The sequence below is a fragment of the Ovis canadensis genome, chromosome 1 (assembly GCF_042477335.2).
Source record: "Ovis canadensis isolate MfBH-ARS-UI-01 breed Bighorn chromosome 1, ARS-UI_OviCan_v2, whole genome shotgun sequence".
Lineage (NCBI taxonomy): Eukaryota > Metazoa > Chordata > Mammalia > Artiodactyla > Bovidae > Ovis > Ovis canadensis.
The window spans coordinates 189,387,657-189,414,821 of NC_091245.1; the positions used below are offsets into that span (position 1 = coordinate 189,387,657).

Here is a 27,165-nt window from a genome sequence, read left to right on the forward strand (position 1 = left end):
GGGCAGAAGTGTATTGGAAATCTATGTACTTTTCTCTCAATTTTGTCATAAATCGAAAACTGATATAAAAATATAAATTTTTTTTTTTTTAGCATGTATGAGAGAGAAGAGAATGAAAAGTTCTAATACACACCTGAGTTCCTGAAGAAAGAATAAAAGAGAAGAGAGGAGAGGCACTACCCAAAGAGAAAATGTCATATTGAAAGTTATCTCTCAGGTTGAAGAGGAGCAGTAAGTCTCATGTAGAATAATAAAAATAGATCTAATACCTGGACATAGACTGATTATATTTCAGGATATCAGAGACAAAGGGAAAATTTTTCATGAGACCAAAAAATAAAATAAAATAAAAATTTAAGAGACGAGACATATTACCTACAAAAGAATGTTGATTAGACAAACCCAAGAGAAATGCCAGAGATGATGGAATCGTATTTTCAACATGATGAAGGGAAAATAACAATGAAGAATGGATCAAAATAAAATTTTTTTTCAGACAAAGTCTGAGAGTTCTTTCATAAGCTGTCATTGAAAGAATTATCAAAAGGGTACTCTCGAAAGAAGGAAATAGAGGAAGCAAGGAGGAAACCATGAACTATAATAAACAATGATAAGCTAGGAAGTTGATAAACACACTTGGTCAGTTTAAATAAGCATTCACCTAGTAATAATAATGATTAATTTTGGGGGGTTTAAAAACAAACAGATGGAACCAATATACTGGATTACAATTATCCAGTTTTTACAAAGACTTTAGAATGTAGAAGAAATATAATTAAATTATTCTAGGTTTCCTGTATTACTCATGAAGAAATAGTGACTAATTTTAAGTCACAGATACACATTAATAGTTAGGAATAACTTCTTAAAATGAAGGAGTATAATATCTTATTTTTAATCCATTAAAGGGGAAAGGGGACTAAAAAATTGACCAATGATGTAGCAAGTGATGAAGGAGGGACTTCATTGGCAGTCTAGTGGGTAAGACTCCATGTTTCTACAACAGGGGTCACGGTTCAATCCTGGGTCCAGGAATTAAGGTCATGCATATCACATGGCATGGCCAAAGGACAATAAAGCAATAAAGGAGAAAGAAGCAAGCACAGGCTTGGATTTCAAAATAAATAAAATAGTGGGGAACTGGGTCATGGAACTAAAGGGAGTTGATGGTTGTTGGGAGCTGAAATCTGAGCAGTCAGGTTGAAGTGCAGGGTCCTTGCCTTTCTGAGATGTGTGTTTCTCCACTTCTCCTTTGTAATCAAAACCAACTGCTGACTACAGAGAAAAGGAGAAAGAATCAGTTAGAGTCAGAGTCAATGTTTCCCCTTCCCTCACATACCCTAACACCTAACTCAGCCCAGGAGTTAGTTATAGGGGTTCAAAGCTGAGTATGGGAGTCCAGTGTAGAAACAAATAGTACCCTGACAGCTGGTGTAAAGGCAGCGTGCTACAGGGCAATGACCATGGACTCTGCACACAGATCTAGGTCCAAATCCTAACCTCACCTCCCTTTTTAAAGGTTTGTAACTTTTTAAATATTCCTGAACCTCAGGTTCTTCAAACATGAAATAAAAATTGGTATATCTGTCTTACTAACTCAACTTAATGATTCCAGTATATTTGGGATATTGTGAGGACTAAATGGGAAAGATATAGAGAGTGTAGTTCACTCATTAAGTCAGTTTTTCTTCCTAACTCTTACTAAACTAAAATGAGACAATAACTAGAAAAGTGCCTTGTGAACTATAAAGTACTGTGCACATGTTAAGAGATATCATCCTATACTGGCTGATTACACTACACTTCTCTTTTCTTACACAGCAGCTCAAACCCAGAGATGTGGATTTTGTTGGATAAGAGGCAGCCAGGAGAATCTGGATCCTAGCTGCTTTGGGACTGGATATCTTGGCGAGTACCTAACATAGCTGTGTCCCCATATGGCTTAGTAATCATGAGTCTCTAAGCAAGTCTATATTTTGCATTTTAAAAGCTATTAGTATGTGTTTTTTCTTGATTTACAAGACACACTGGCTGTTAATGGAATTCAGTTTGTGGCTGGTGAGGCAGAAGATGAAAGAAATAACAATGAAAAAGTAGGCAAAGGCAGGAACGGGGCCAAGATGGAAGGGAAATTCCACCCTGATTAGAGAAGAACATTATAAGCTCCATATTTCCATTACTGCTTTTAAACATTATCCTCTATGGTTCTCCTTTACCTTACAGTATGTTTTTAATTTTTCTGTTTTTTTTTTTTAACTACCTACAATTCAAATAACATTCTAACACTTAACTTTAAGGATTCAGGCCCACTTATTAACAACTGCAAGTTAAAAAAAATTTAAAAGCTCAGGTAGCAGTGAAGATAGCCTTTCTGTGTGCTGCTGCAGGGCAGAGATACTATTTTGCGCCATAAAAAATGAGTTCAAAGAAACTGATCTACTAAGGTATGAAAACGAGAACATGAATGAGTTATCAGTCTTACTCTCCTGACCACTCTGTCATCTGTACTTATACAGATCTGTATAAGTCATCTGTACTTATACAAAACTACTCTTTGTGCAAAGAATTCTTTGTACAAAGACGTCCTTAAAAACACCTGGACTGTAGCAAGTTGGTGCTAAATGCTGTGAAAAGTAACATTTACATGCTAAAAGTATGGTAACCTTAATTAGTTGTTTTACTTGATTATTTGCTACCATTGTAATAATATTTCAGCTGATATTTCTGTTTTCCTGAAAGGTATAAATAAATATTTATAAGACTTTGCTATTAGGCCAAAGGAGGAGCTTTGGAATTTCCACTTTTCTCTTCATGCACACAGGATTGATAAAACCAATGGCTTAGGGATTCCTTATTCAGAGTTTGAGAATCTTCATCTCTTTTAAATGAACAGCTTTCAGCTCAGGATGTGGCCTCCAACAGTGGCACCAAAGAACTTGCTGATGTAGTTGTGTGGGAACCATTCTCATGATGGACCCTCCTTGAGACCACAGCCCCATCTTTCCAGAGGAGAAGCACAGGCTACATTCAAGGTATCGTTGGTAAGTCCCACATGATCTGAGTTGGATGGCCCAGGGAGAGAGTGTTGTCACTTACCTTGTCTGCCCTGTCCTTCTCAACTCCATATTTACCCCCAAAGCCTCTGGCAGCATCAGTCTGAGAAGAGTGCTTCTCCACCTCAGCAACATACTCATGGCCCACGGCACTCTGAGAAAAATCAAGATGGGAATGAGCAAGTAGATAAAAAATAACCAAAGGAAAAATAAAATGATGCAGAGATAGGACAGGATGTAATAATATAAGAAATTTCATTCTGGGTCATATTGATAACCTATGCTGATATATACTATACTGATAATCTGACAGTAGTGCCAAGGAACATGTAATGGGAGAGCAAGGTTACTTTTTCTGGAGCCTTGCACATCCTGATTCTTCTTTAATACCACTAGGAACCCATCCTTTAGGAAACTCCCATAAGATGGGTTGGGAACCAGAAGGATAGAGACTGCATAGACAAAGTGGTGTTTAAACCGGAAACAAAAGAGGGTGAAACAAGGGCTTTGTGTATCAAAATAGGGATGAGGGTAGTTACTGAGGAGAGACCTAAGGGGACTGACAAGACGCCATAGCCAGGACTGAATATTTCTCTAACACAACCAGGTGCTTTTGTTTTGGATCTTTGTTCCTGTAAGACCATCAGAGTTCTGAAGTGCCACATGAGCCCTGATATTAAGTGACTGACTCTATACCAAATGGGGCTGGTAGACAATACAATGAGTAGTCATGACATAAAATTTAATTTTTTAAACACCCTCTTCCACTTCTTCCTCCTAGCATTTTCTACTTGGTTTTGAAAGGTATGTCCCTTTCAATGTTTTGATATGGATGCTTTAATAACCTTGAAATTGAATAATACTTCAAACCAAATGGGCTTCCCTGGTGGCTCAGATGCTAAAGAATCTGCCTGCAATGCAGGAGACCCAGGTTAAATCCCTGGGTTGGGAAGATCCCCCAGAGAATGAAATGGAAAACCACAACAGTATTCAAACCAAACAGTGATACCTTACAGAGTCTCAACTAAGAAGAAATTAGAAAGCTTCCTCTTCCTCCTGCATTTCCAATTCCATGCTGACATAAATACAGAGAGTGATGTGAAGCACTGCCCTATATGAGCTCCTGGGAGCTCACTTTGCAGTATTTTTGGGTCTGAGTAGATCAACTTTGCTTGCTGAATTCAAGAATGAATGACTGCTTATCTACATTTCTTTTTCCTAGGAATTCTGTAGGAGAATACAATGTCTGGACTGCATTTTACACAATGACCAAACAAAACACTTCTTGAGGGTGGACTAAAGGTTTTCATTGAATTGTTTTTTCTCTGTGGAGATTAAACATTTTTAAATTATAGGAATATATCTCTATTTTTGAGGTTAGGAAAATCAATGGAAAAATATGATTCACCATACAAGCTTTCTTGTATCATACTTTCATAGTATCTAGTGGATAAAGGAAAGATAATATTATATTCAAGGGCATCTAATAGATAAAACCCCATCAATATTTTTCACACCTATGTGCAAATCATAAGTGATGTGTCAGTTCAGTTCAGTTCGTGTCCAACTCTTTGCAGCCCCATGAATTGCAGCACTCCAGGCCACCCTGTCCATCACCAACTCCCGGAGTTCACTCAAACTCATGTCCATTGAGTCAGTGATGCCATCCAGCCATCTCTTCCTCTGTCATTCCCTTCTTCTCCTGCCCCCAATCCCTCCCAGCATCAGAGTCTTTTCCAATGAGTCAACGAATGTATAAAAAAAACCCCACTAAATATACAGTAAACAGTAAAAGAAGTTGCAGCAAAGACATAATACACATACATTTTAAAGCAGTAAATGACTTTAAAACCTGTTTTCCCCTTCTCTATGTGTGTTCTGTGTCTATTCAGTCTAGGAATTACAGTGTAGCTGAGCCTACACTAGGCCAGTTCTAAATTCTTGGCTCCCATTTTCTGCCATCTATATATTATGTGTTGAAATCAGGGGAAAAATGATACAAATAATATGTGAACATTCTATTTTAATACTTATTTTATTTGTCTGTACCAGGTATTAGTCATGGTATGCAGGATCTTTAGCTGTGGCATGTGGGATCTAGTTCCCTGACTAGGGATCAAACTCAGGCCCCCTGCATTGGGAACTCGGCATCTTAACCACTGGATCACCAGGGAAGTCCGTGGACATTCAATTTTAAAACCAAATGGATGTTTTACTTTTGAGTAAGTTTTAACCATAAAATCAACAAATGAATCAATTTATCTAATTTTTTTTTTTAAAGCAAATATCCCCTTTCAATTCACCTTGTCCATTCGGTCTTTTTCCACTCCAAACCGACCTCCATAGCCATGAGATGCTTTGGGCCCTGACTCCATCTCTTTCTTCTTGAGAATATCATGCTCCTCTGATACTTTGTTCCTCAGCAGGTGGATGCTAGAAGCAAACACATCACAGAGACTTGTCTAGCACAGAGAAGTCAATGAACCCTCCTTGCCAGAAAAATAGTAATTTTGCGGTGTGTTATGTTCATTTTTAGCAATAGTCCCAAACAAGTCCCAAATAACCTGTGCTGGGTCTGGGAGTAAGGGATTAGTGTGGCCAGCATATATACCCTGATACGAACTCTTCATAAACCAATACTATCCTCTAGTCTGTCATTTTGTTCACTAAATAACCTTCTGATATTTAGACTCATGTTTCTAAATGTTAGAGGCCAATAATTGAAGAGTTATTTTCCTCTCTGAATGGATTTGCTGTCTAACAATTAGGTGTTCTACCTCAAGAAGCACAAAAAGATTCATATACCCTTTACCCACACATTCTAGAAGTCTATCCGGAGGAAATAATATTAACTGTGGCAAAGCGTAGTGTCTAATGATATTCAGTGGAACATTGTATTTAATAATAAGAACCAAGAAACATTTTATGTGGAGAAAATTGGGGAATAGTTAAGTAAATTGCACATTACTTTTTAATGGCACATGAGGAAGTCATTAAAGACATTGAGTAGGAAAAATACATCATTGAGGAATTTATCTACACATAAAGTATTTTATGTCTCTTCTTGTTAAAAATGAATGCCCTTCACACTGCCCCTAAATCTGCCTATTCCCAAGAGAACTAAAAATTAATAACCTTTATCTGGGATACCTCTATCCTTAAGAGAACATAACACTGAAAGGAGGCATTCTCCCCTTTACTTCACTTTCATCTTTACCATGATGGTGGTGGTGGTGCTGCTGATAAGTCACTTCAGTCGTGTCCGACTCTGTGTGACCCCACAGACGGCAGCCCACCAGGCTCCCCTGTCCCTGGGATTCTCCAGGCCAAGAACACTGGAGTGGGTTGCCATTTCCATCTCCAATGAATGAAAGTGAAATGTGAAAGTGAAGTTGCTCAGTCGTGTCCGACCCTTAGCGACCCCATGGACTGCAGCCTACCAGGCTCCTCCGTCCATGGGATTTTCCAGGCAAGAGTACTGGAGTGGGGTGCCATTGCCTTCTCCATGGTGGTGCTAGTGGTAAAGAACTTGTCTATCAATGAAGGAGACATAAGAAACGCAAGTTTGATCCCTGGGTTGGGAAGATCCCTGGGAGAAGGAAACATGTTCCATGGACAGAGGAACCTGGTGGGCCACAGTCCATAGGGTCACAAAGAGTCGGACATGACTGAAGCGAATAAGCACAGCATAGTACACAGAACATCTACGGGTATTTGTTTGGCCTGAGGATATGAAGTGATAGCTCAGCACCAGCACCAACCCCAGCTCCAATAAGTGACAATCAGGACTGATACTTAGACACATATAATGACCACTGGGGATTCTTAGAAACACTTGGGCAAGAGAATCCTAAATAAAAAATTTAATTTCCTGCAGCGAGAAATGGAGGTTTGGAGAACTGAGATAGCAATTTTCCTGGAAATTTATTAGCTCATATAAACCAGACATATTGGTTATAGTTAGAGTGGCCATCTCATAGGCAAAATTCTCCACTTTCATGGAAGAATAGATCCATCTTGTGGCCTTGTAGTGTAAGGCCACCAGAAGTCTTTTTTTAAAGCCATCTCAGCTTTAGTCAAAGTTAATTTTAGAAAATTGGCTTTGACCCAGATGAAATTAAGCTAAGAGCTGGAAGAACCCTCTGTTCCTGTGCCTGCTCTAAACCTTCTGGCAGCCGGGAAGGCAGAGATCCTGTGTTGCTAGTTTGACAACATCAACACTTTAGAACTACCTGTGTCCAAAAAAGTTACTGGTGCCAAGAACAGGTAAATGATCTATTTCCCAACCAAAGTTTTCAGATGAAGAATGAAGAAAATGTGACTAGACATTACTTTCAAATGGGGGAAAATATGCAAAGTTTTAATAAATCCAGTCACTGTTATATGAATCATAACTGTTTTATAGTTGAAACAAGTTTTTAAAGGGATTAGAAAATGAGATTCAGGAATATCCCCCTAATAGTTGGCGGTGAGGCTAATCAGAGAATCATGACAACAGATAATAAAATTTGAATGAAAATGTTGGGGCCAGCAAAGACCAACTTTTTACCAAATTCTTTAGACTATAGCTGAAGCTACTATAAATGTGTTGTATTATTCCATTATTAAATAAATATTAATTAAATATTTATAAATATTTTTTAGTGTGAAGTACAGTTAGACTCTGACAATACAAAGATAATTAATATATGAAAATAGTGATCAGATGCAAGATATAGAGAGGAAACTAAAAGTTATATTTCAATGTCCTAATTGGCATACCTAAGAAACCTGACACATTAACTCTCAGAAGCCTATTTAAAGTCTTGCCTTGGAATTGATAAAGCAATATAGTTTATAGTAACCAGGACCTCAAAGATGAGCTAAGAGAAGGAACAGAATGTTTTCTGTGGTTTTTATGATAAAAGTAAAAGTACAAAAATTAGTGACTCAGACTATAAAATTTTATTCACAAACAATGATCCTAGACAAAGAAAATTCTAAAGAATCTACATCAGTTTGCTACTAGAACTATTCAGTACATTTAGCAAGATGCCAATGTAGCAAGGTGCCAAACAAGATTACAATCAAAAGCAATTTTATTTCTACATACTAGCCACAGACATTTGAGAATTTAAAGTTAAAAATAAATTCTACTTACCATCACATGAAATAACACTAAATATTTTAGAATAACTTTAATTAAATATGTGCAAGACCTGAACACTGAAAAACATTTCTGAAAAGATTAAAGAAGAGCTAAGTAAATGGAAACATATCCCATATTCATGGCTTGGAAAACTTGAGATCATTAAGATGTAATAAAAATAAATAAAAATATTAGTCGCTCAGTTGTGTCCGACTTTTTGCGACCCCATGGACTGTAGCCCGCCAAGCTCCTCTGTCCATGGGATTCTCTAGGCAAAAATACTGGAGTGGGTTGCCATTTCCTCTTCCAGCATTAAGATGTAAGTTATCTCCAAATCGATGGTCTATAGATTCAGTGCAATTCCAGTCAAAATACCAACAGGTATTTTTGTAGGAATCAACTAGCTAATTCTAAAATGTGTGTGGAAATGTAAAGTTCTGGGTTAATAAAAAGTTATTTTTTAAAGGAGCACAAAGTTGAAGGACTACCTGATTTCATTGCTACAATAAAAGGTACAGTACAATAACGTTACAACATTCAGTGCAGTATGGTATGGGTCAGAGCAGACATAAATCAATAAAATAGTTTAGAAATGGACCTTCACATATATGGTCAAAGATGCTAGGTAAATCAATGAAGAAAGAATAGTCTTTTAATGATGTGGGAATAATGAACTCTCCAAATGGAAATAAAATGAACTTCAATCTTTGCCTCACACTGTACACAAAAACAAATTTGAAGTAAATTGTAGACTTAAATGTAAAAGCTAAAACTATAAGGCTTTTAGAAAAAGACATAGGAAAAAAATCTTCACAATTTGAGGTAGGCAAAAATTCCCTAGACACATAGGCACTGACCATAAAAATTTTTTATAAAATTAGACTTCATCAGAATTAACATATTTTGATCTTTAAAAGAAGCTATTAATAGAGTGAAAAGGCAAGTTATAGTCTGGCAGAAAATATTTATAAAACATACATGTCACAAAAGACTTTTATCTAGAATATTTAAAGAACTCTTAAAACTTAAAAGAATACAAATAACCCAGTTTAAAAATGAGAAAAAGATTTGAATAGACACTTCAAAACGAAGACATATGAAAATACATGAATGGTACGTGAAAAGATGTTCAATAAAATTAACCAGTAGAAAAATACAAGTTAAAATCACTACACACTTACAAAAATGATTAAAAATACTAACAATACTAAGTATAGACAAAGACGTTGAACAATTAAAACTCATCCATTATTGGTAGGAGTGAAAAAACATTTCTTTCAGAAAGCAGTTTCTTAAAAAACTAAAACAGACTCTTTATATGACTCAGGAATTCTACTATAGGTAGAAGTAAAAATATAGGTAAAGAAAAAGATTTGGACCTGATGTTCATGACAGTTTTACTTGACAGCTTTATTTATTTTTACCTGACCTTCAAAAGGAACAAAAGACTGATACACACAAGGCCATGAATAGATCTCAAAAATATTATGCTGAGTGAAAGAAGACAGACACAAAAAATACATTATGTATTACTCCATTTACATGCAATTCTAGGACAGGAAAAATTAAGCTATAGTGACAAGAAGCAGATCAGTGTTCATATCCAGCCTCGTAAAGAGATGCATGAACATAAGTGAGGAAAGTTGGTGAGAAGAAGATGGAGAGAAGACAAGAACCCTTGAAAACTAGGCAGGTCCTGGAAACACCAGACTGCTTGGAGCTGCCTGGCCCAGGACTTCTCTACACAATAGGTGAAGGATGGATAGGGTCATTTGAACTATTTAGCGAATTACCAAACCACTCCTCAAACTATTTTAGGTCTATTTTCACAGACCTAAAAAAGAAAGATCATGGGGGATGGTAGTGAGATTAATGAGAACCACAATCACTTCCTTTTCCTGCTTTGAATCATCTGAGCTCTGCAGCTACTGTTCTCTTCTACTTCCCTTCCTTTCCAAGGACCTTGGTGATTCCCATCTGACCTTAAAGGTTGTTCTAGTCCACACGAGACAAAAAGAACCCCAGAGTATTATAGACTTACCGCTGGAAGGTCCTCTAGAGATCTTTTTGATCCCAGTGCTAAGATTGAGAATCAGAGAGGGAAGTGGCCTGTCCAAGATCACCTGGCTAGGAACTAGCAGAGACTGGGCTTTTACACCTCAATAGCCTGGGTAAATGGGAGAGGAGTGGGTTTCTGGGTAAATGTCCCCACCATTTATTTTATCAGATATAGATCCAGTTAGGCTAATAAAGGAACACCCAGGGTCACCACATTTTACAACTCCAGGGGTCACCAGTGAGAGTAATAAATATACTGGATTGTATAACACAGCAGTCCAAATAAATGCCACTTAGGAATAAGGAAGATTGTCATGTGTTTACATGTTTATTTTAGGTTTTTAGGAAGAAAATCTGATTCAACTAATCTATACTAACAGGAAATGGAGATAACATTATTGAGGGGCCAGGAGGTACTAAGTACTGCACTAGACATTGCTACATGCTAATTCATTGAATTCTAACCATATATCTGCAGGGTAGCTAGTTGCATCCTCATTGGATAAATAAATAGGCTGAGTTTCAGAGAAGTTATATGCCTAACCCACATTGCCATTAATGGTAGAACTGTAAATTGAATCTAAATCTATCTGATATCCAAACTCAAGCTCTTTCCATAAGACTGTGGCAGGGGTTTAGGGGTCCTCTTTAAAATGTTCTACTCCTGCTCTGCATGTGAGGGGCACTGGTAAGGGAAGGGTACAAGGAGAGTTTGTATGCTTATCTTAATAGCTCTCAGGATACGAGGGCTGAGTGACCTGTTCTCAGAAAATGAAAGACATCTTAACTTGGGCAGGATTTGATGAGCCTACAGAGGAGCACCAGAGAAGCTTCCTGCACTACCCAATTCCCTTTTTTCACTTTCCAACTGCTTCCAGAATTGCCTAGTTTCCTTAAATATGATATTCATACAGTTACCTGAAATAAATCATTTATGTCCAATTAAACAACAATGCATAGTACCAAATATTATCAAATTATATAAATAAGTGCCAAATTTTCATAGCATGCTTTGTGCAGTGTGACCATCCACTGACACTTTTTCTAGAAGAAAACGAGGTAAAAACACTGTTGTTTATGAGGAAGGGTCATTAAAGTTGAGCTTAAAAAGATTAACTTTCCCAACTTATTTACTTTTTAGTTTTGCTCTTAGTCTACTGTTTATTGTGTCTACTGGGCATTCGGACACTATCCAAGGCAAATAGCCCTAGTTAGGAAACCCTGAATAATCCATGGAAAAGAGAGAATCTCACAATACTAATACATACTACACCCCACAGAAATCCCTGGATTTGTGTGTAACTTCCTTCTCTCTTGTGGAATCAGAGTTTTTTGTCATTTTGCTTTTTTTCTGGTAAACTATTAGGTTATAATCTTTAAGACTGCCAACATAGTTTTAATCCACAGGCTTTCCAAGTGTCATATTTCTTCATGTTACCATTCATCACTTCCTGCTTCTGCCAAGTAGTCAAATGTAAATTTTTATTTTAAAAGTCATTTGGCCAAGTATGGGGCCTGATATTATCCTCTTATTTATATTAATAACATTTATTCTGAGTTCTTTCCCTTGACATTTTACTGAATCCTTCTTGGCCCATTTGAAGTCACCCTACAATACAGACACACATTATATATATGTGAGTAGACAGATAATAAGTTAGTGAAGTCAGCACTTCCCTCTCTGAATTCATGTCTTACTGAAGGAAGAGAAACAGTTAAAATTATAGACCCACTTGGGGAAATATCAGAGAAGCTGGAAATAAAAAACAGATAGTAGGGTTGGGGGGATAAGAGGAGAGACGTGAAACAAATGCACAATGATACACAGAGGGACATATGGGGACAGCAAGAAGAAAAAGCAAAGACACGGAGACAGGAATTTCTCTCTCTCCTTCTCCTGAGTCTCCAAGTTTTCCCTGGGCTCCTCCCATACCTCTTTCCCTCCTCCCAGTCCTTATGGCACCTACTTGATATGCTCTGCGCGTCCAGAGCCCTCGATGGTCTTGGCTCCCCAACGTTGTTCCTTCTCGGAGATGTCATTCTACAGAAGAGAGCACTCAGCAATAAGTGATGGCAAGAGATGTGCTAAACTGAGAGGCCACACAGCTGACACACATGCGCCCCACGTGCCCTATATCAGCTGCTTCCTTCAGTCAGGGACTTTACTCTAGACCCCCTCTCCACGCTTATCTACCCAGACCCCCATGATAACATTGAGCCGGTGAGCTCTGAAACCTCCCTTTCTGTTCTGCATCCCTCAAACTTTCTTCTTTCGGTCTCCTACAACTCCTGAATCCCTCTAAGTTACACATGTGCAGCTCAGATCCTGGCTCACAGGCCAAAGAGACCCAATTAATCTGCTTCCTCAGCATTGCCTTCCAAATCCTGCCAGTCACATCACTCATCTGCACCTGCCTCCTTCCAGTCTCAACACAGGCTATCATGCAGGCCCCACTTATTGCAGACACCTGTCCTACCCGGCAGCCCCATCTAGGGCTCTAGCCCAGTCCCAGACTTCTTCTCGGCCCCCTCAAAGTGTAAAGAGTAGCCCACATGCCGGCTCTTTGCCACTTTTTGTCCAAGTAAAGTTATTTCCACACTCACCACAAAGTCAGGGTCTGTGTCCCAGTCATCACCCTGGGTCTCCACAGAAACAGATACATCATGTCCTACTACAGACTTCCACATCTGAGGGTGAAAGAAAATGGGAATGATTAGATGAAAAAAATCAAGAGGTGGGAAAACAAGAATGCTGAAACCAGTGATTAGTAGCCCAATGTTTCTTATAATTTTTTTTTCTTAGAAAAAAAGAGAATCTGAAGCAAAGCAGATGAAAGTTTTAGGAAAGTACTTTTTCTCAGAGGAGGGGGGCAGTGCAGATATATTTAAGATGAACTAATGTAGCCTGGGTTCTTTAGTCTGGAGAGAAGTCATGGGTGTAGGTAACACTAAATAACTTGGGTGTCAAAACTGCTGAAACACCCTGCTTGTGTCAAGAGGCCAGCCCAGGCAGTGGCTTAAAGCATTTATCAATGAGGGATATGGAACATACCTGGAGTGACAGAGTCATTCCACTCAGGTATCTACATATGATTCTTTCATAGGTGTCATGGTATATATTAGCCCAGCTCTTGATAAAGTGAACATCTACACTCCTCTCTGCTGCTGCTGCTAAGTCTCTTCAGTTGTGTCTGACTCTGTGCGACCCCATAAATGGCAGCCCACCAGGCTTCCCCGTCCCTGGGATTCTCCAGGCAAGAGCACTGGAGTGGGTTGCCATTTCCTTCTCCAATGCATGAAAGTGAAAAGTGAAAGTGAAGTCGCTCAGTCGTGTCCAACTCTTAGCCTCTACAATCTGCTAAACTCCGCTCTAAGACTGGCCACTGAACAGCTGCATATCAGTAGGGGCTCTCAGCTGAAATTCCTACACTGAACAGTGCATGGGGAGGCATTATTTGCTGAGACTCATTCATTCATTGTTCAAGTTTTAAAAACAGTTTAATCATATTTTGGTCTTCCCAGGTGGCTCAGTGGTAAAGAATCTGCGTGCCAAGCAGGAAATGTGGGTTTGATCCTTGGGTCAGGAAGATCCTTTGGAGAAGGGAATGGCAACCCACTCTAGCACTTTTGCCTGGGAAATCTCATGGACAGAGGAGCCTGGTGGGCTACCATCCATGGGGTTGCAAAGAGTCAGACATGACTTAGCAACTAAACAACAACAACAATATATTATTTTTTAAGGACAGTAACTGGTTCAAAAGGAGCATATAAAATCCCTTGTTCTGAACATTGAGAATCATTAAACTTTTATTAAAGTAAATAGATGTGTTTAAGAAATATTTGGAGAACACCAATTTGAGGGGGTGCCAATTCTCATTTCACTAGGGCATACCCAGAGAAGGCAATGGCACCCCACTCCAGTACTCTTGCCTGGAATATCCCATGGATGGAGGAGCCTGGTGGGCTGCAGTCCATGGAGTCGCTAAGAGTCGGACACAACTGAGCGACTTCACTTTCACTTTTCACTTTCATGCATTGGAGAAGGAAATGGCAACCCACTCCAGTGTTCTTGCCTGGAGAATCCCAGGGATGGGGGAGCCTGGTGGCTGCCGTCTATGGGGTCGCACAGAGTCAGACATGACTGAAGCGACTTAGCAGCCTCCCCAGTGTCTCTGCTGGCCTGCCAGTCCAGCATGAGGAACTGCACAGGTGCTCTGCATCTGTGGGGTCCTGGGTCTTGGTGTGAAGGGGAAACAACAGACAATGCTCATCTGCTCTGGTCTATGACTTCTCGACCTTGGTACCACTTGCTAGCTGGCCCACCCTTCCATGCTCAGACTCCCACACCCTTTACTGTCTCTTAAAGGAGCCCTCTTATAATCACTCCAAGGACCCTCCAGTCTCTCCTGCCAGGCACTCGGACTCTCCAATTTTCCTTTTCACTTGAAAACTCCATCCTTCTCCAGCTCCTTGAAAAAACCCTTGGAAGCCAGCCTAAGGGAAATCTGGGGGTAGATTGGTTAACGAGATGCAAAGAGGGCACTGGGGAAGTATGAACCCAGTCAGCTGGACTGAGGGATGAGTCACTGCCAGGAGCAGTTCTGCCTTCCCCTGAGGGGGTGATGGTACTGGATATGGGGCAGGTGGATAAAACCTATGGTCCTGGCTCTGGGGCTGCTCTGCCATAAAAGGAATTCACACAGAAAACTGGAAAAGAGAAGTTTCTGAAATATTCATGAGCAATAAGGAAGCAGTGAGGACCGATGGTCCTGTTCTCTTTCTTGCTGCTCCTCTCAGGTCCCAGCCTGACTCTCCCATAAGCCTCTCATCCTCATGTATTTTTGAAACAGAAAGGTTTCTGACACAGAGCCAATTTAGCACCCTTGAGCTACTGGCCAGGAATAGGGAAGCCAAAGGTACTATCTAGAGGTGGGAGCCTAGAGAGTAACTGGCTGAGGCCTGGTGCTGTGAATATCAGGCATGATCGAGGATCTACTTAAGAGGCTGCCTCAGTAAAGTACATGGACTGGGAGTCAGATCATCCAGCTCTGTTCCTAAGCTCCTGTGGGAATATGGGTTAGGGAGCCAAGATAGAGTCTGAACACATTTGCCAGGTACCAGGCATTATCAATACTTTGGTAAAGTATTGAACATCTCTGAAACTCTGTTTTTCCCAGTGGAAAACAGAGAGGTTAACCTCACTTCTCCATCAAGTCCCCTGTATTTCTGACCTTCTGGGATTCTGTGATCCTACAAACAAAGAAACCAGCCCTAGTCGAAGCACCGTGACTTCATTTGGCGCTTGGTTCTCAGCACTGGTGTACATTAGCAACTACTTCCTGATCTGTTGCGTTGTCTCCTGTGGGTTCTGTCTCTCTGTTAGACCCATAAGCTCTCCAAGGGCAGAGATTGTCTTCACCTCTAGCAATCCTCCCAACTCAGTGCTTAGGAGCAAGGGGACTTAGAATTGCAGGTTGTCGGCTGAATCCCATTCCCTGGGCCCCAGCATTTTTCTTCTATTTTCATTCTCACATGCTCATTATCTACAACCACTCACCACCAGGCTGGCCTTCTGGCCATAAAAGGTTAAAAGCCTACTAGCAATGACTTCACCTCTCAGCAAGGAGTAACAGCCAGGTAGTATCCTCTCAACTCTGGTCCTGTGCTCCCCAGTTTTCCCACTGCCCAGAGTACCCACCTTCAACTGCGTTTGCTCTCTCAGCTCCTCACGAAGACACTCGACTCCTTTCTAGCTGCTGCCACTTCAGAGCAAGAAACTTTGAGCTGCTATTTCAGTTCCGTATTCAGCTTTTCTGTCATTTCCTGCCACTCTGTCCTCACAACTGCTTCCTGAAGTTTGAGTCAGTTCCTTCTGCTTAGGCATTTAAATAAAAAAGGGTTAAATGCTCTGTGCTTACTCTTTTGCAAGACTTTGAGGGTTCCAGAGGTCCTTAAAAAAAGTCCTTAAAAAAAGTGACCAGAATTTATAGTCTGGTCAGGGAAGCAAAATATTTAACTAGAAAACACATAGAAGAATGCTGTAGGATAGCATTTGTAAACAGCATTTATGATGGGCAGTTGCATCTGTTTATAATAAAGAAATTTAGAGAACTTGGTATGGACTGAAGGGATCAAGAAAGGATTAATGGAAAAAAATTGATTTTTATGTGGATTTTGAAAGGTAAGATTTTAAAAGAAACTCACTACATTACCCACAGTACTTAAAACTGGGGGTTACATATAATAGATGTGGGAGTTAACTCATAGGGGAAAGGTAAGACATAGACATGGAGGGAGGAAGTTTCAGATATTCTTTAGGGGGAGGTGAGGAGTCAGAGCTAATTCAGAAAGATTTAGTCCCAAGCAATAAGTCAAAGCTATGGTTTTTCCAGCAGTCATGCACGGATGTGAGACTTGGACCATAAAGAAGGCTGAGCACCAAAGAATTGATGTTTTCAAATTGTGGTCCTGGAGAAGACTCTTGGACTGCAAGTAGATCAAACCAGTCAATCCTAAAGGAAATCAACCCTGAATATTCATTGGAAGGACTGATGCTGAAGCTGTAGCTCCAATACTCTGGCCACCTGATGCAAATAGCCAACTTATTGAAAAAGACCTTGTTACTGGGAAAGACTGAAGGCAAAAGAAGGAGGTGGAAGAGGATGAGGTGGTTAGATAGCATCAAGGACTCAATGGACATGAACTTGAGCAAACTCTGGGATATAGTGAAGGACAGGGAAGCCTGGCATACTGCAGTTCATGGAGTCAGAAAGAGTTGGACACAACTTAGTGTCTGAACAACCACAAGCAGCAGGAAGAAATCTGAAAGCACTAGGTGGTAGGAGATGATGGAAGGTCCTTGTGGCATTCTATATTACTGTTCACAAGATTTGCTGCCCCTCCCTTCCCTCTTGAAAGCAGACTTGCTCTGGTTGACTGTTCTGACCAGCGAAATGTAAGAAGTAAAACACGTCACTTTCTGGTGGAGACTTCAAGACCAGCAGGAACTTTGCTATGCTCCTTGACATCAAGCCACAGGTGAGCCCTAAGGGAACTCAGGATGGAGACAAATGAGCTGCCCCCTGCCAAGTCCTTAGCCACTGCACCCACCTCAAAGGCACACCTGAGGGGACTCAGGAAGGGAAAGAACAGGACACTAGTCCTAGATAGCTAAGATGCATAACAATGAGCCCAGGCTCTTAAATCTTCTCAGGCATAGAAAATTCATTAACTTGAGATATCTGGTTTTCTTCGTTGCTGTTCAGTCACTCAGTCATGTCCTACTCTTTGCAACCCCATGGACTGCAGCACACCAGGCTTCCCTATCCTTCACCATCTCCCAGAGCTTGCCCAAACTCATGTCCATTGAATCCGTGATGCCATCCAACCATCTCATCCTCCATCGTCCTCTTCTCCTCCCACCTTTAATCTTTCCCAGAATCAGAGTCTTTTCCAGTGAGTCAGTTTTTTGCATCAGGTGGCTTAAGTATTGGAGCTTCAGCTTCAGCATCAGTCTTTCTAATGAATATTCAGAACTGACTTCCTTTAGGACTGACTGGTTTGATCTCCTTGCAGTCCAAGGGATTCTCAAGAGTCACATATATATGGAATTTAGAAAGATGGTAATGATGACCCTGTATGCGAGACAGCAAAAGAGACACAGATGTGTAGAGTGGACTTTTGGACTCTGAGGGAGAGGAAGAGTGTGGGATGATTTGGGAGAATGGCATTGAGACATGTATACTATCAGGTAAGAAACGAATCACCAGTCTATGTTTGATGCAGGATACAGGATGCTTGGGGCTGGTGCACGGGGATGATCCAGAGAGATGATATGGGGCGGGAGGTGGGAGGGGGGTTCATGTTTGGGAACTCATGTACACCCGTGGTGGATTCATGTCAATGTATGGCAAAACCAATACAGTATTGTAAAGTAAAATAAAGTAAAAAAAAAAGAGTCTTCTCCAACACCACAGCCCAAAAGCATCAGTTCTTTGGTGTTCAGCCTTCTTTATGGTCCAACTCTCACATCCATACATACCTACTGGAAAAACCATAGCTTTGACTAGATGGGCCTTTGTCGGCAAGTAATGTCTCTGCTTTTTAATACCGTCTAGGTTTGTCATAGCTTTTCTTTAATAAACAGTAATTTGGTTTTCTTTAGTTAACAGTAATCTTTTGAAGTTTCAAATGCCTGCAGGGTCTTTACACTACTCCTATATATCCTGGCTCCTCCGTTACCTCTTTGTAGCAGTTCCAGAGATCTGGAAGCCTGCGGCCTGGGTTTAAGTTCTCAGTTTTGTCTGCCAAATAACAAAATTCTCAACTGTTAGGTTCTGCTTTTTCCCCTCCGACTAACACAAGACAACCTGCAACTCTCTGGAGTGGCTCCTCTGGCAGCCTAGGTCCCTGAGTGACGGTCCCCAACTAAAAATGACAACACAAGTAGAGCCCCACTCATTGTGTGAGGGACTTGGAATCTAAGAGAATCCTAAAAAATCATTACTGTTTTAGCTACTGAGAATTTGGGAGTATTTGTTACCGTATCTGACCAAGCCTCTCCTAATCTTGATTGACATGGAGTTCTGACCTGACTTGCTCAGTCGTGAGCTCCCCAGTAGATTCAAACAGGGCCTAGATGAAGTTTGTCCAAAATACAGAGGAGGGCAATCTAAGGATTCTATACCTAATGTGGAGATTAACTATTTTTCCTACCTGATAACCTATTTATTATGGCAGCACCAAAGTTATTATAAGGAAGAGTAAATTTGTAGAAGGGGAGAAAATTTTTCTAGATCATTTTTGAATCCAAAATTTGCATCAAAAATAGAAACAATCAGACCAGATATTGTGACACACCTTCTAGGTACAGTTGTTTAGAGAAATCAAAGAATTTAATCAGTGATGACAAGAAAGCCTATGTTGGATAAAGAAGATATGGTACATATATACAATGGAATAATACCATCATAGAAATGAAGTCATGCCATTTGCAGCAACATAGACAGCTCTAGAGATTATCATACTAAGTCAGAAACACAAATACCATATGATATCACTTACAGTAAAATCTAAAATATGACACAAATGAACTGACCTACGAAAGAGAGACAGACTCAGAATCACAGAGAACAGACTGGTTGCCAAGGGGTAGGGGTGGATGGGAGAGGGATGGGTTGGGAGTCTGAGGTCAGTAACTGCAAACTATTATATAAAGAAAGAATAAATGATGAGTTTCTAATGTACAGCACAGAGAACTATATTTAATATCCAGTGATAATGGAAAAGAATATGAAAAACATGTATAACTGAATCACTTTGCTGTACAGTAGAAATTAACACATTATAAATGAATTATACTTCAATACAATTAAAAAAAAAAAAGCAAGTCCATCTCTCTTTAGCAAATGTCCCAAGTTCACTCCTAATAAGGCAGTAAAACACAGCAAGCATGGACTTTAAAGTCAGATAGACGTGGTTCAAAATTTACTTATTTGTACCTTGAGAAAGTGAGTTAGCTTTTCTCAAGCACTGACCTGATGTTTTGTTCAGTTGCTCTTTGTGACCCTGTGGGCTGCAGTGGGCCAGGTTTCCTTGTTCTTCACTCTCTCCCAGAGTTTGCTCAAGCTCATGTCCATTGAGTCAGTGATTTCATCCAACCATCTCATCTTCTGTTGCCCCCTTCTCCTTTTGCCCTCAATCTTTCCCAGCATCAGGGTCTTTTCCAATGAGTCAGCTCTTTGCATCAGCTGGCCAAAGTATTGGATCTTCTGCACTTGATATAAACAAACAATAATGCCCATCCTGCTTTTCCCCTATGAGACTTACCTTCCCTACTCTACTCCTACCCAGAGGGATCCCTAGGGATCAAGTATTTTCAATATGCACCAGGTAGTTCTTCCAGGCCCAGGCAAAAACCTGCATGAATCTCATGCCAAAAGGCTCAGCTTTGTTTGATTCAGTATTAGGATGGCATCTCCTCACTCCATTTCACCACCTGAGATCTAGCTAAGCCTAGAAAGATGCATGCAGCCAGATGCTGGCCAATGAAAAGGAAGCCTGGATATGCACAGCTCTCTACCTCTATATTAACTCCTGGCTACCCCATCCCTACTTCCTCTATGTTCCTTCCTCCCCTCAGCAAACATGTATACGTAACCTCCTGTGTATACATAGATTCACACACCACCACAATATTTCATTCTGAAAATAATTTTATTATTTTACAGTTGTTCAGGAAAGTTCCTGGGTTGCTGTGACCATGATCTGGTCACCACAGAACAAAGGATTAGAGCATATCAGTGTGTCCACCAGTTCTCTCTCCTCTTTGGGTAGTGAGAGCAGGCAGGGGACATGTGCAAAAGGAGAAAATAACCAATTGGTAAGGGTTGGGGCTGGGGAATAGGCACAAATGGAATTCAAACCTGGCTGTCATTCTCAGGCTTGGATTTAAATATTTTGTCTTCTCTATAGTCTCCCTCTATTTTCTTCAGCTCCCTGTTACCACAGGGGGCAGATGACACACGGAGAAGCCGGAGTTAAGTGTCACCAACTGCAAAGCAGCTTTGGACTTCAGGAGGCTAGGAGCGGTTGTCACACCAGTCCGATCTCCCTGGCTAGGAGTCAGTGCCTCACCTAGGGCTGGTTCCCAGTGTACCATCTTAGGGGTTCCCAGTGTACTATCTTAGGGCCCACACTGGAGGCTTATCCAGATAACACAGCAATGATGAGTATTGAATTCCACTGTCCATAGCCAGCTCCTCTTGCCTTTCAGTGAAAAGAAAGGCACAGGCCACTTCATACCTCAGTACATATGTGATGATAGAGGGATACGCAGTGGGATCCTCACCGTACAGTCCAGGACCATGAGTCTCACTCCAAGTATGTCTGAACAGACAGGGAAGGAGATGCTGTCCTCCTCTGTGATCCAACAGCTAACACCCCTGGGGAGTCCTTCCACTCTGACTCTATTTTGCCAGAGACCTAATTAGATATCCTGCGAGGTAATGTTCCCTGGAACATTCCCCCTGCCATGTTTATGGCAGGTCCACGTCCTCTCTGAAGTGGGAGAAAATATAAGGTACACGAGGGAAAGAAAGTATCAATCAGAATGATACTTCTGGTTATTAGGTTTATTGGAACCATCTTCCTGGCTGAAAGACATTCCTCAGCATCTTTCACAGGACCATAAAATATCAGGGCCCTGCAAAACCTGAACAAATATTGGGCTCAATAACCACTGCAGAAGTGTCAGGCCCTGGGCAGTAGGAGAAAGCAGAATCACTGGCCCCTACAGCTCTAACCTGTGCTCATATTCACCTCTGTTTTTACAGGCACTTTCTGTGGAGAATTGGAGAAGAGGACCTGTAAGTGGGAAGACTGTTCCACTGGAATTGATGGTTTTGATGTTAGAGGTGAGGGAATTCCAAGTTCTGGGGCGAGTGGTCCAAAGGGTGAGAACTAGGCTTATAGATGGCCTGTGAGACATAGAACAAGTAGGACATGAACCATCAGAAAGTAGACGGCTGCCAGCAGGGGCACCCTTGTCCGGGAGTGACAGAGCGAACGCAGGACCCGCTTCCATCCAGCACCACTTCGGGTCTGAAAAGAAAATGTGGAAGTCAGAGAGCTTCACCCTAGAGAGATCTGTCCTGTTTCCTTCTCCAACCACTGCAGAGAAGAGGTATCCTGAGAGGAAAGCTCCTTGGGGCCAGTAGCGTGGTACATTCCAATAGTTTCCTTCAGCCTTCCATACCCTTCCAGTCTCAGGCCCATGTTCCTTCTCCTTGACCCCTTGCCCTCAACACAGCCAGCCCGTCTGATAGCACAGTGCCCTCTCTTCACCCTTCTCCCTTCTTACCCTCCGACAACTGCTGCTTGTAAGGTCTATTAAGAGCGCCTGCTCCTGGGAACCGCAGGAGCCAATGATAGGAGACCGGGCAGAGTCCCATTCACCATGCTCCAACCTGAATTGAGGGAAAAAAAAAAAAAAGAGGCATTGGTTCATGGCATGAGAGGCTGATCAGGTGAAATCACCCTGGACATCTTGCCATGGGATGCAGTGTAAGGGACTTGCAGCTCTCATGGCCCCATCCCCATGCAAGGAGTGAAAGGGTAGACAGGTTTCTTTCAGTAGCAGTAGAGATGGTAATAATTACCAAGAATTGACTGCGTACTGTGTATCAGATGCTGGATCAGGTGCTTTACCTACATTTAATCCTCAGGTTTAATGTTGGTGTTATTATCTTCAAAGTGAGGGAAAAAGTACTTGTCCACAATGGTACATCCAGTAAGATGTAAAACCATAATTCAAAACTCAGCTGTGTCTCTAAACCTCGTGCTCTTTTTTTCCTGCTACGCCACACCTGGCTCAGAAAACTCTTTTAATTTTTTCCCCTGTTTATTAAAATCTAATAGGCAAAAGAATTCAAGAAAGATTTTTGTGGGGTTTTTACAGTTAAACTGAACTGCAGCCTCTATTGCTTTCTGTTTCATTTTTTGCTAATTTGCTTATGTATTTAATACTGGAACTTCTCCATTTAATGAAGAAGCTGTTTTTATCCACTCAATGGTTTCTCTTAAAAACAAGAATTGACCCTTAGAATGGGAGAAATTAATAGCAAATGAAACATTTGATAAAGGATTAATTTCCAAAATATACAAGCAGTTCATACAACTCAATACCAGAAAAACAAACAACCTAATCAAAAAGTGGGAAAAAGACATAAACAGACATTTCTCCAAGGAAGACATAGAGATGGCAAATAAACACATGAAAAGATGCTCAACATCACTCTTTATTAGAGAAATTCAAATCAAAACTATAATGAGGTATCATCTCACACCAGTCAGAATGGCCCTCATCAAAAAGTCTACAACCAATAAGTGCTGGAGAGGGTGTGGAGAAAAGGGAATGCTCTTGCATTGTTAGTGGGGAATGTAAATTGATACAGCCACTATGGGAAACTGTATGGAGATCCTTAAAAAATTAGGTATAAAATCACCATATGACCCAGCAATCCCACTCCTAGGCATATATCCCAAGGAAACCAAAATTAATAGAGAAACATGTATCCCATTGTTCACTGCAGCACTATTTATAACAGCTAGAACATGGAAGCAACCTAGAGGTCCATTGACGGATGAATGGATAAGGAAGTTGTGGTACATATACACAATGGAATATTACTCAGCCATAAAAAGGAATACATTTGAGTTAGTTCTAATGAGGTAGATACCTAGAACCTATTATACAGAGTGAAGTGAGTCAGAAAGAGAAAGATAAATACCATACTCTAACACATATATATGGAATCTAGAAAAATGGTACTGAAGAATTTATTTACAGTGCAACAGTGGAGAAACACATAGAGACTAGACTTATGGACATGGGGAAAGGGCAGGAGAGGGTGAGATGTACGGAGAGAGAAACATGGAAACTTAGATTGCCATATATAAAATAGATAGCCAACAGGAATTTGCTGTATGGCTCAGGAAACTCAAACAGAGGCTCTCTATCAACCTAGAGGGGTGTGATGAGGAGGAGATGGGAGGGAGTTTCAAAGGGAGGGGATATATGTATACCTATGGCTGATTCATGTTGACGTTTGACAGAAAACAGCAAAATTCTGTAAAGCAATTATCCTTCAAAAAAAAACAAACAAAAACCCACGAGAATTGTATCCAAGGGGCTGCAAGTAACACAAGCACATACTTGATCAAGCATTTGCCTAGACGGATGCACTTAATTGTGTAGGGAGGCTGGAAATCTACTCCTGATGTTTCCTCCACATGAAGGGAAGTTGATTAGCCTAAAACTCCTGCATTCTCTTTACAGGGACCACACTTTTCTCAGGAGTGAAGAACACTTTAATCTGATTTGTGAGCCTGGAAAGAGAAACTCAATGTGCCCAACCTAGCTCCACCCTGCCTGTTCTCCTCATGAGAGCCTGAATGGCTGCACAGGACCCCTTCTGTGCCTGTTCCTCCATAAGATAAGCTTTTTAGGGGCAGCCTTGATGCAGACAGCATGGTCTGGTACCATGCAGGTCAGTCTGTCACTGTCTGTAGGCTAGGCTGAGTAAAGGGTGAGAGGTTTGTAAGCATTGGTGAGCTGCTTTTAAATGGCAAGTCCACTGAGTTTCATAGGCACTGTGGACTGTGTGTCAGGTGCTAACAGGACAACAGCAGTGCCAGGTCTGGGGAGGCAGCGCTCGATTAGCTGCCTCGATTTCCATTCTGCATCAGGGCCAAAGAGGGAATTGTGGATGGGCTGAGCTTGGATTACCATGGTTTGTCTTGAGCCTACTCTTGCGATAGCACCCATCTCAGGATGAGAACTAAATCCTATTTATTCCCAAGTCTGGCCATGAAATGCACACAAGTACAATCAAAAAGGGCTTCTCTGGTAGCTCAGCTGTAGAGAATCCACCTGCAATGCAGGAGACCCTAGTTCGACCCCTGGGTTGGGAAGATCGCCTAAAGAAGGGATAAGCTACCCACTCCAGTATTCTTGGGCTTCCCTGGGGGCTCAGATGGTAAATAATCCACCTGCAATGTGGAAGAAGTGTGTCTGATCCCTGGGTTGGGAAGATTCCCTGGAGGAGGGCATGGCAATCCACTCTAGTATTCTTGCCTGGAGAATCCCCATGGACAGAGGAGCCTGGTGGGCTACAGTCCACAGGTTTACAAAGAGTCAGACATGACTGAGCGACTAAGCACACACACACAGAGAATCAGAAAGGGTCAGAAATGAAGAAAGGCTGTGTCCTTCAGTCCTTTACCGCCTGATCTGCTCCTCGGCCATGGAGAGGGCAGCCTCAGCAGCCACTCTTTGGTCTCGTTCTTCTTCCAGCAGTTTTCTCAATTCGTTCACCTCCTGTTTAGTGTTGCAGAGCTGCTTCTGGGCTTCAGAAAAGCTTCAGGACAAAAGGAAAACCACAGCATCACTAGATGCAGGACAGAGTTGCTGATACAGGGATTTGAAGTCTTCCTAAGGTTATAAAGCACGGACATTTATAGAAGGCTGTACAAACACAATGAGTATTTTAAAAGAATGCCTGTCTAAAGATTAAATAAAGCTGCAGGAAATGCCATAAGAGATTTTAGGGACTTCTCAATATCTCTCATTTGAACATCATAATCTTAGTAAGATGTGTGTGTAGGGAGGGTCTGTTTCACAAACTACTCACACACAATTTGTAATTATAATTGTTACTTTATAATCCTCACATTAATCCTGTGAGGCCAGTAAGGAAAGAAGACACATTAAATCCATACAATGGACTCCCATTCTAACTAGATGACCGCCCAAGTGCTGCCTACACAGCGCACACACCAGGGTTGAGAGCTGCTCCCCCACCTTAGCTGTGGCTCGCTCAGTTCTTCAGCATCTCCTTTCCTGTGACAGCCATTTTTTTCCTGGGGAGCTCCTGGAGCAACATCTATATTTAGTGGCCCCTGGAAAAAGAATAAGTTTAGTAATTCAGGGATGAAACCACTCAAGAAACTGTGCTTAGGCAAAATGAGAACTTGCTCAGGCATTGGAGAAAAAAGAGAAATCTTGGAGAGGAATACCTCTGTTATCACTCTCTTCAAGTTCAGATTTAGAAGTAAGAATCTTCTGCTCTAATAGATTAATCTCCTACATAAAACTCATTAGATTTTCCTCCAGATTCTCATTCTTGAGTCTCTCCTCTCAAAAGTTTCAAGGCCTGTCACTGAATCCCACTTTCTTCTAGTGGAGACCCACCTACTTTCCAGAAGCCACTCTGGTCCCTGCCTGATTCAGCCTCTCCTCCCCTCCCCTCTCCTCTTCCTGCCATGTCCTATTCCCCTCCACGCTCATTCCCAGTCTTCATCGACTTCAACAACCTCTCCTCTCCACTGGTGTAAACAACTCTGCCAATTTTGTTTCTTAGGTCCAAATCTTCCTACAGCTTTCCTACTACTTGAAGGAAAAAGCCTTCCAAAAGCCTGTCATCACTGTTTACCACTCACTTTTTTATTTCTCTCCCACCACCTCACTCAATGGACATGAGTTTGAGTAAGCTCCAGGAGTTGGTGATGAACAGGGAAGCCTGGTGTGCTGCAGTCCATGGGGTCACAGAGTCAGACACGACTGAGTGACTGAACTGAACTGAACCTCACTGATGATCTTTTTCTTTCTAATCGGTTCACTCTTCAGTTTTTCTTGGACCTTATTCCTCACTCCTCTCCTCACTGTTTCCATCACATCTATTTAATCTTCAGCCTGATGACATCAGCCTTTTGATGCTGTGCTTTATGCTTTATCATCTGTGCTCAATTTCCCAACACTTTCCCCAGCCCCTCACCTTCTCACTCACAGCTTGCAGCTCTTGAATCTGCTTCTCCAGGACTGCACAGTGATTGAAAAGGTCACTGTAGTGCTGCTGGTTCTCACGGAGACTCTGACTGGTGTCACAGAGCTGAATAGAAAGGGTATTTTTCTCTTCCAGCAGTTGAGAGAACTGAAATAGGAGAGATGATAAGCACTAGCCCACAGGACTGTTTCACTAGGAGGAGGCAGTGTGCATGCTCAGTCATATCTGACTCTTTACAACCCTGTAGTCCACCAGGCTCCCTGTCCATGGGATTTTTCAGGCAAGAACACTGGAGCAGGTTGCCATTTCCTCCTCCAGGGGATCTTCCTGATCCAGGGATCGAATCGGCATCTCCTGCATCCTGCAGTGGCAGGAAGACTCTTTACCACTGAACCGCCTGGGAAGCCCCACCATCAGGTAGAGACATAAACAACGTCTGAGCATCCATGGAAAGAATTAGGGTGGTGGCTTGGAGAGGAGACATTCTATGGTGATGGCCCATCTGCCACTACCCACGCTAGAGCCCACTGAGCAGTGCTCCTAGTTAGCTATGGACTCCATGAGGGGTCAGTGTGTATCCTCA

At 41.4% G+C, this 27,165-nt stretch overlaps 2 protein-coding genes across 7 annotated transcripts in view; both read right to left on the reverse strand.

The window, feature by feature from the left end:
• HCLS1 (hematopoietic cell-specific Lyn substrate 1) overlaps positions 1-16,192 on the reverse strand; it is a 33,280-nt gene extending 17,088 nt beyond the window's left edge. The window contains exons 1-6 of the mRNA XM_069554847.1: positions 15,938-16,192; positions 12,844-12,927; positions 12,207-12,280; positions 5,357-5,486; positions 3,097-3,207; positions 1,221-1,275 (exon numbers count right to left, since the gene is read on the reverse strand). Of these exons, the coding sequence (XP_069410948.1) occupies positions 1,221-1,275; positions 3,097-3,207; positions 5,357-5,486; positions 12,207-12,280; positions 12,844-12,927 (454 nt within the window). The 5' untranslated portion in view covers positions 15,938-16,192. The remainder of the gene's footprint in view (positions 1-1,220; positions 1,276-3,096; positions 3,208-5,356; positions 5,487-12,206; positions 12,281-12,843; positions 12,928-15,937) is intronic.
• A 4,243-nt stretch (positions 16,193-20,435) lies between these two features.
• Positions 20,436-27,165, reverse strand: part of GOLGB1 (golgin B1) — a 77,088-nt gene continuing 70,358 nt past the window's right edge. For 4 of the 6 annotated variants that reach the window (XM_069554684.1, XM_069554659.1, XM_069554669.1 and 1 more), the window contains 5 exons: positions 26,574-26,729; positions 25,601-25,698; positions 25,023-25,157; positions 22,100-22,205; positions 20,436-21,840 (listed from right to left, as the gene is read on the reverse strand). In XM_069554684.1, coding sequence (XP_069410785.1) covers positions 21,706-21,840; positions 22,100-22,205; positions 25,023-25,157; positions 25,601-25,698; positions 26,574-26,729 — 630 coding nt within the window. In that variant the 3' untranslated portion in view covers positions 20,436-21,705. The remainder of the gene's footprint in view (positions 21,841-22,099; positions 22,206-25,022; positions 25,158-25,600; positions 25,699-26,573; positions 26,730-27,165) is intronic. The other 2 variants (XM_069554702.1, XM_069554676.1) reach the window with 1 other exon arrangement.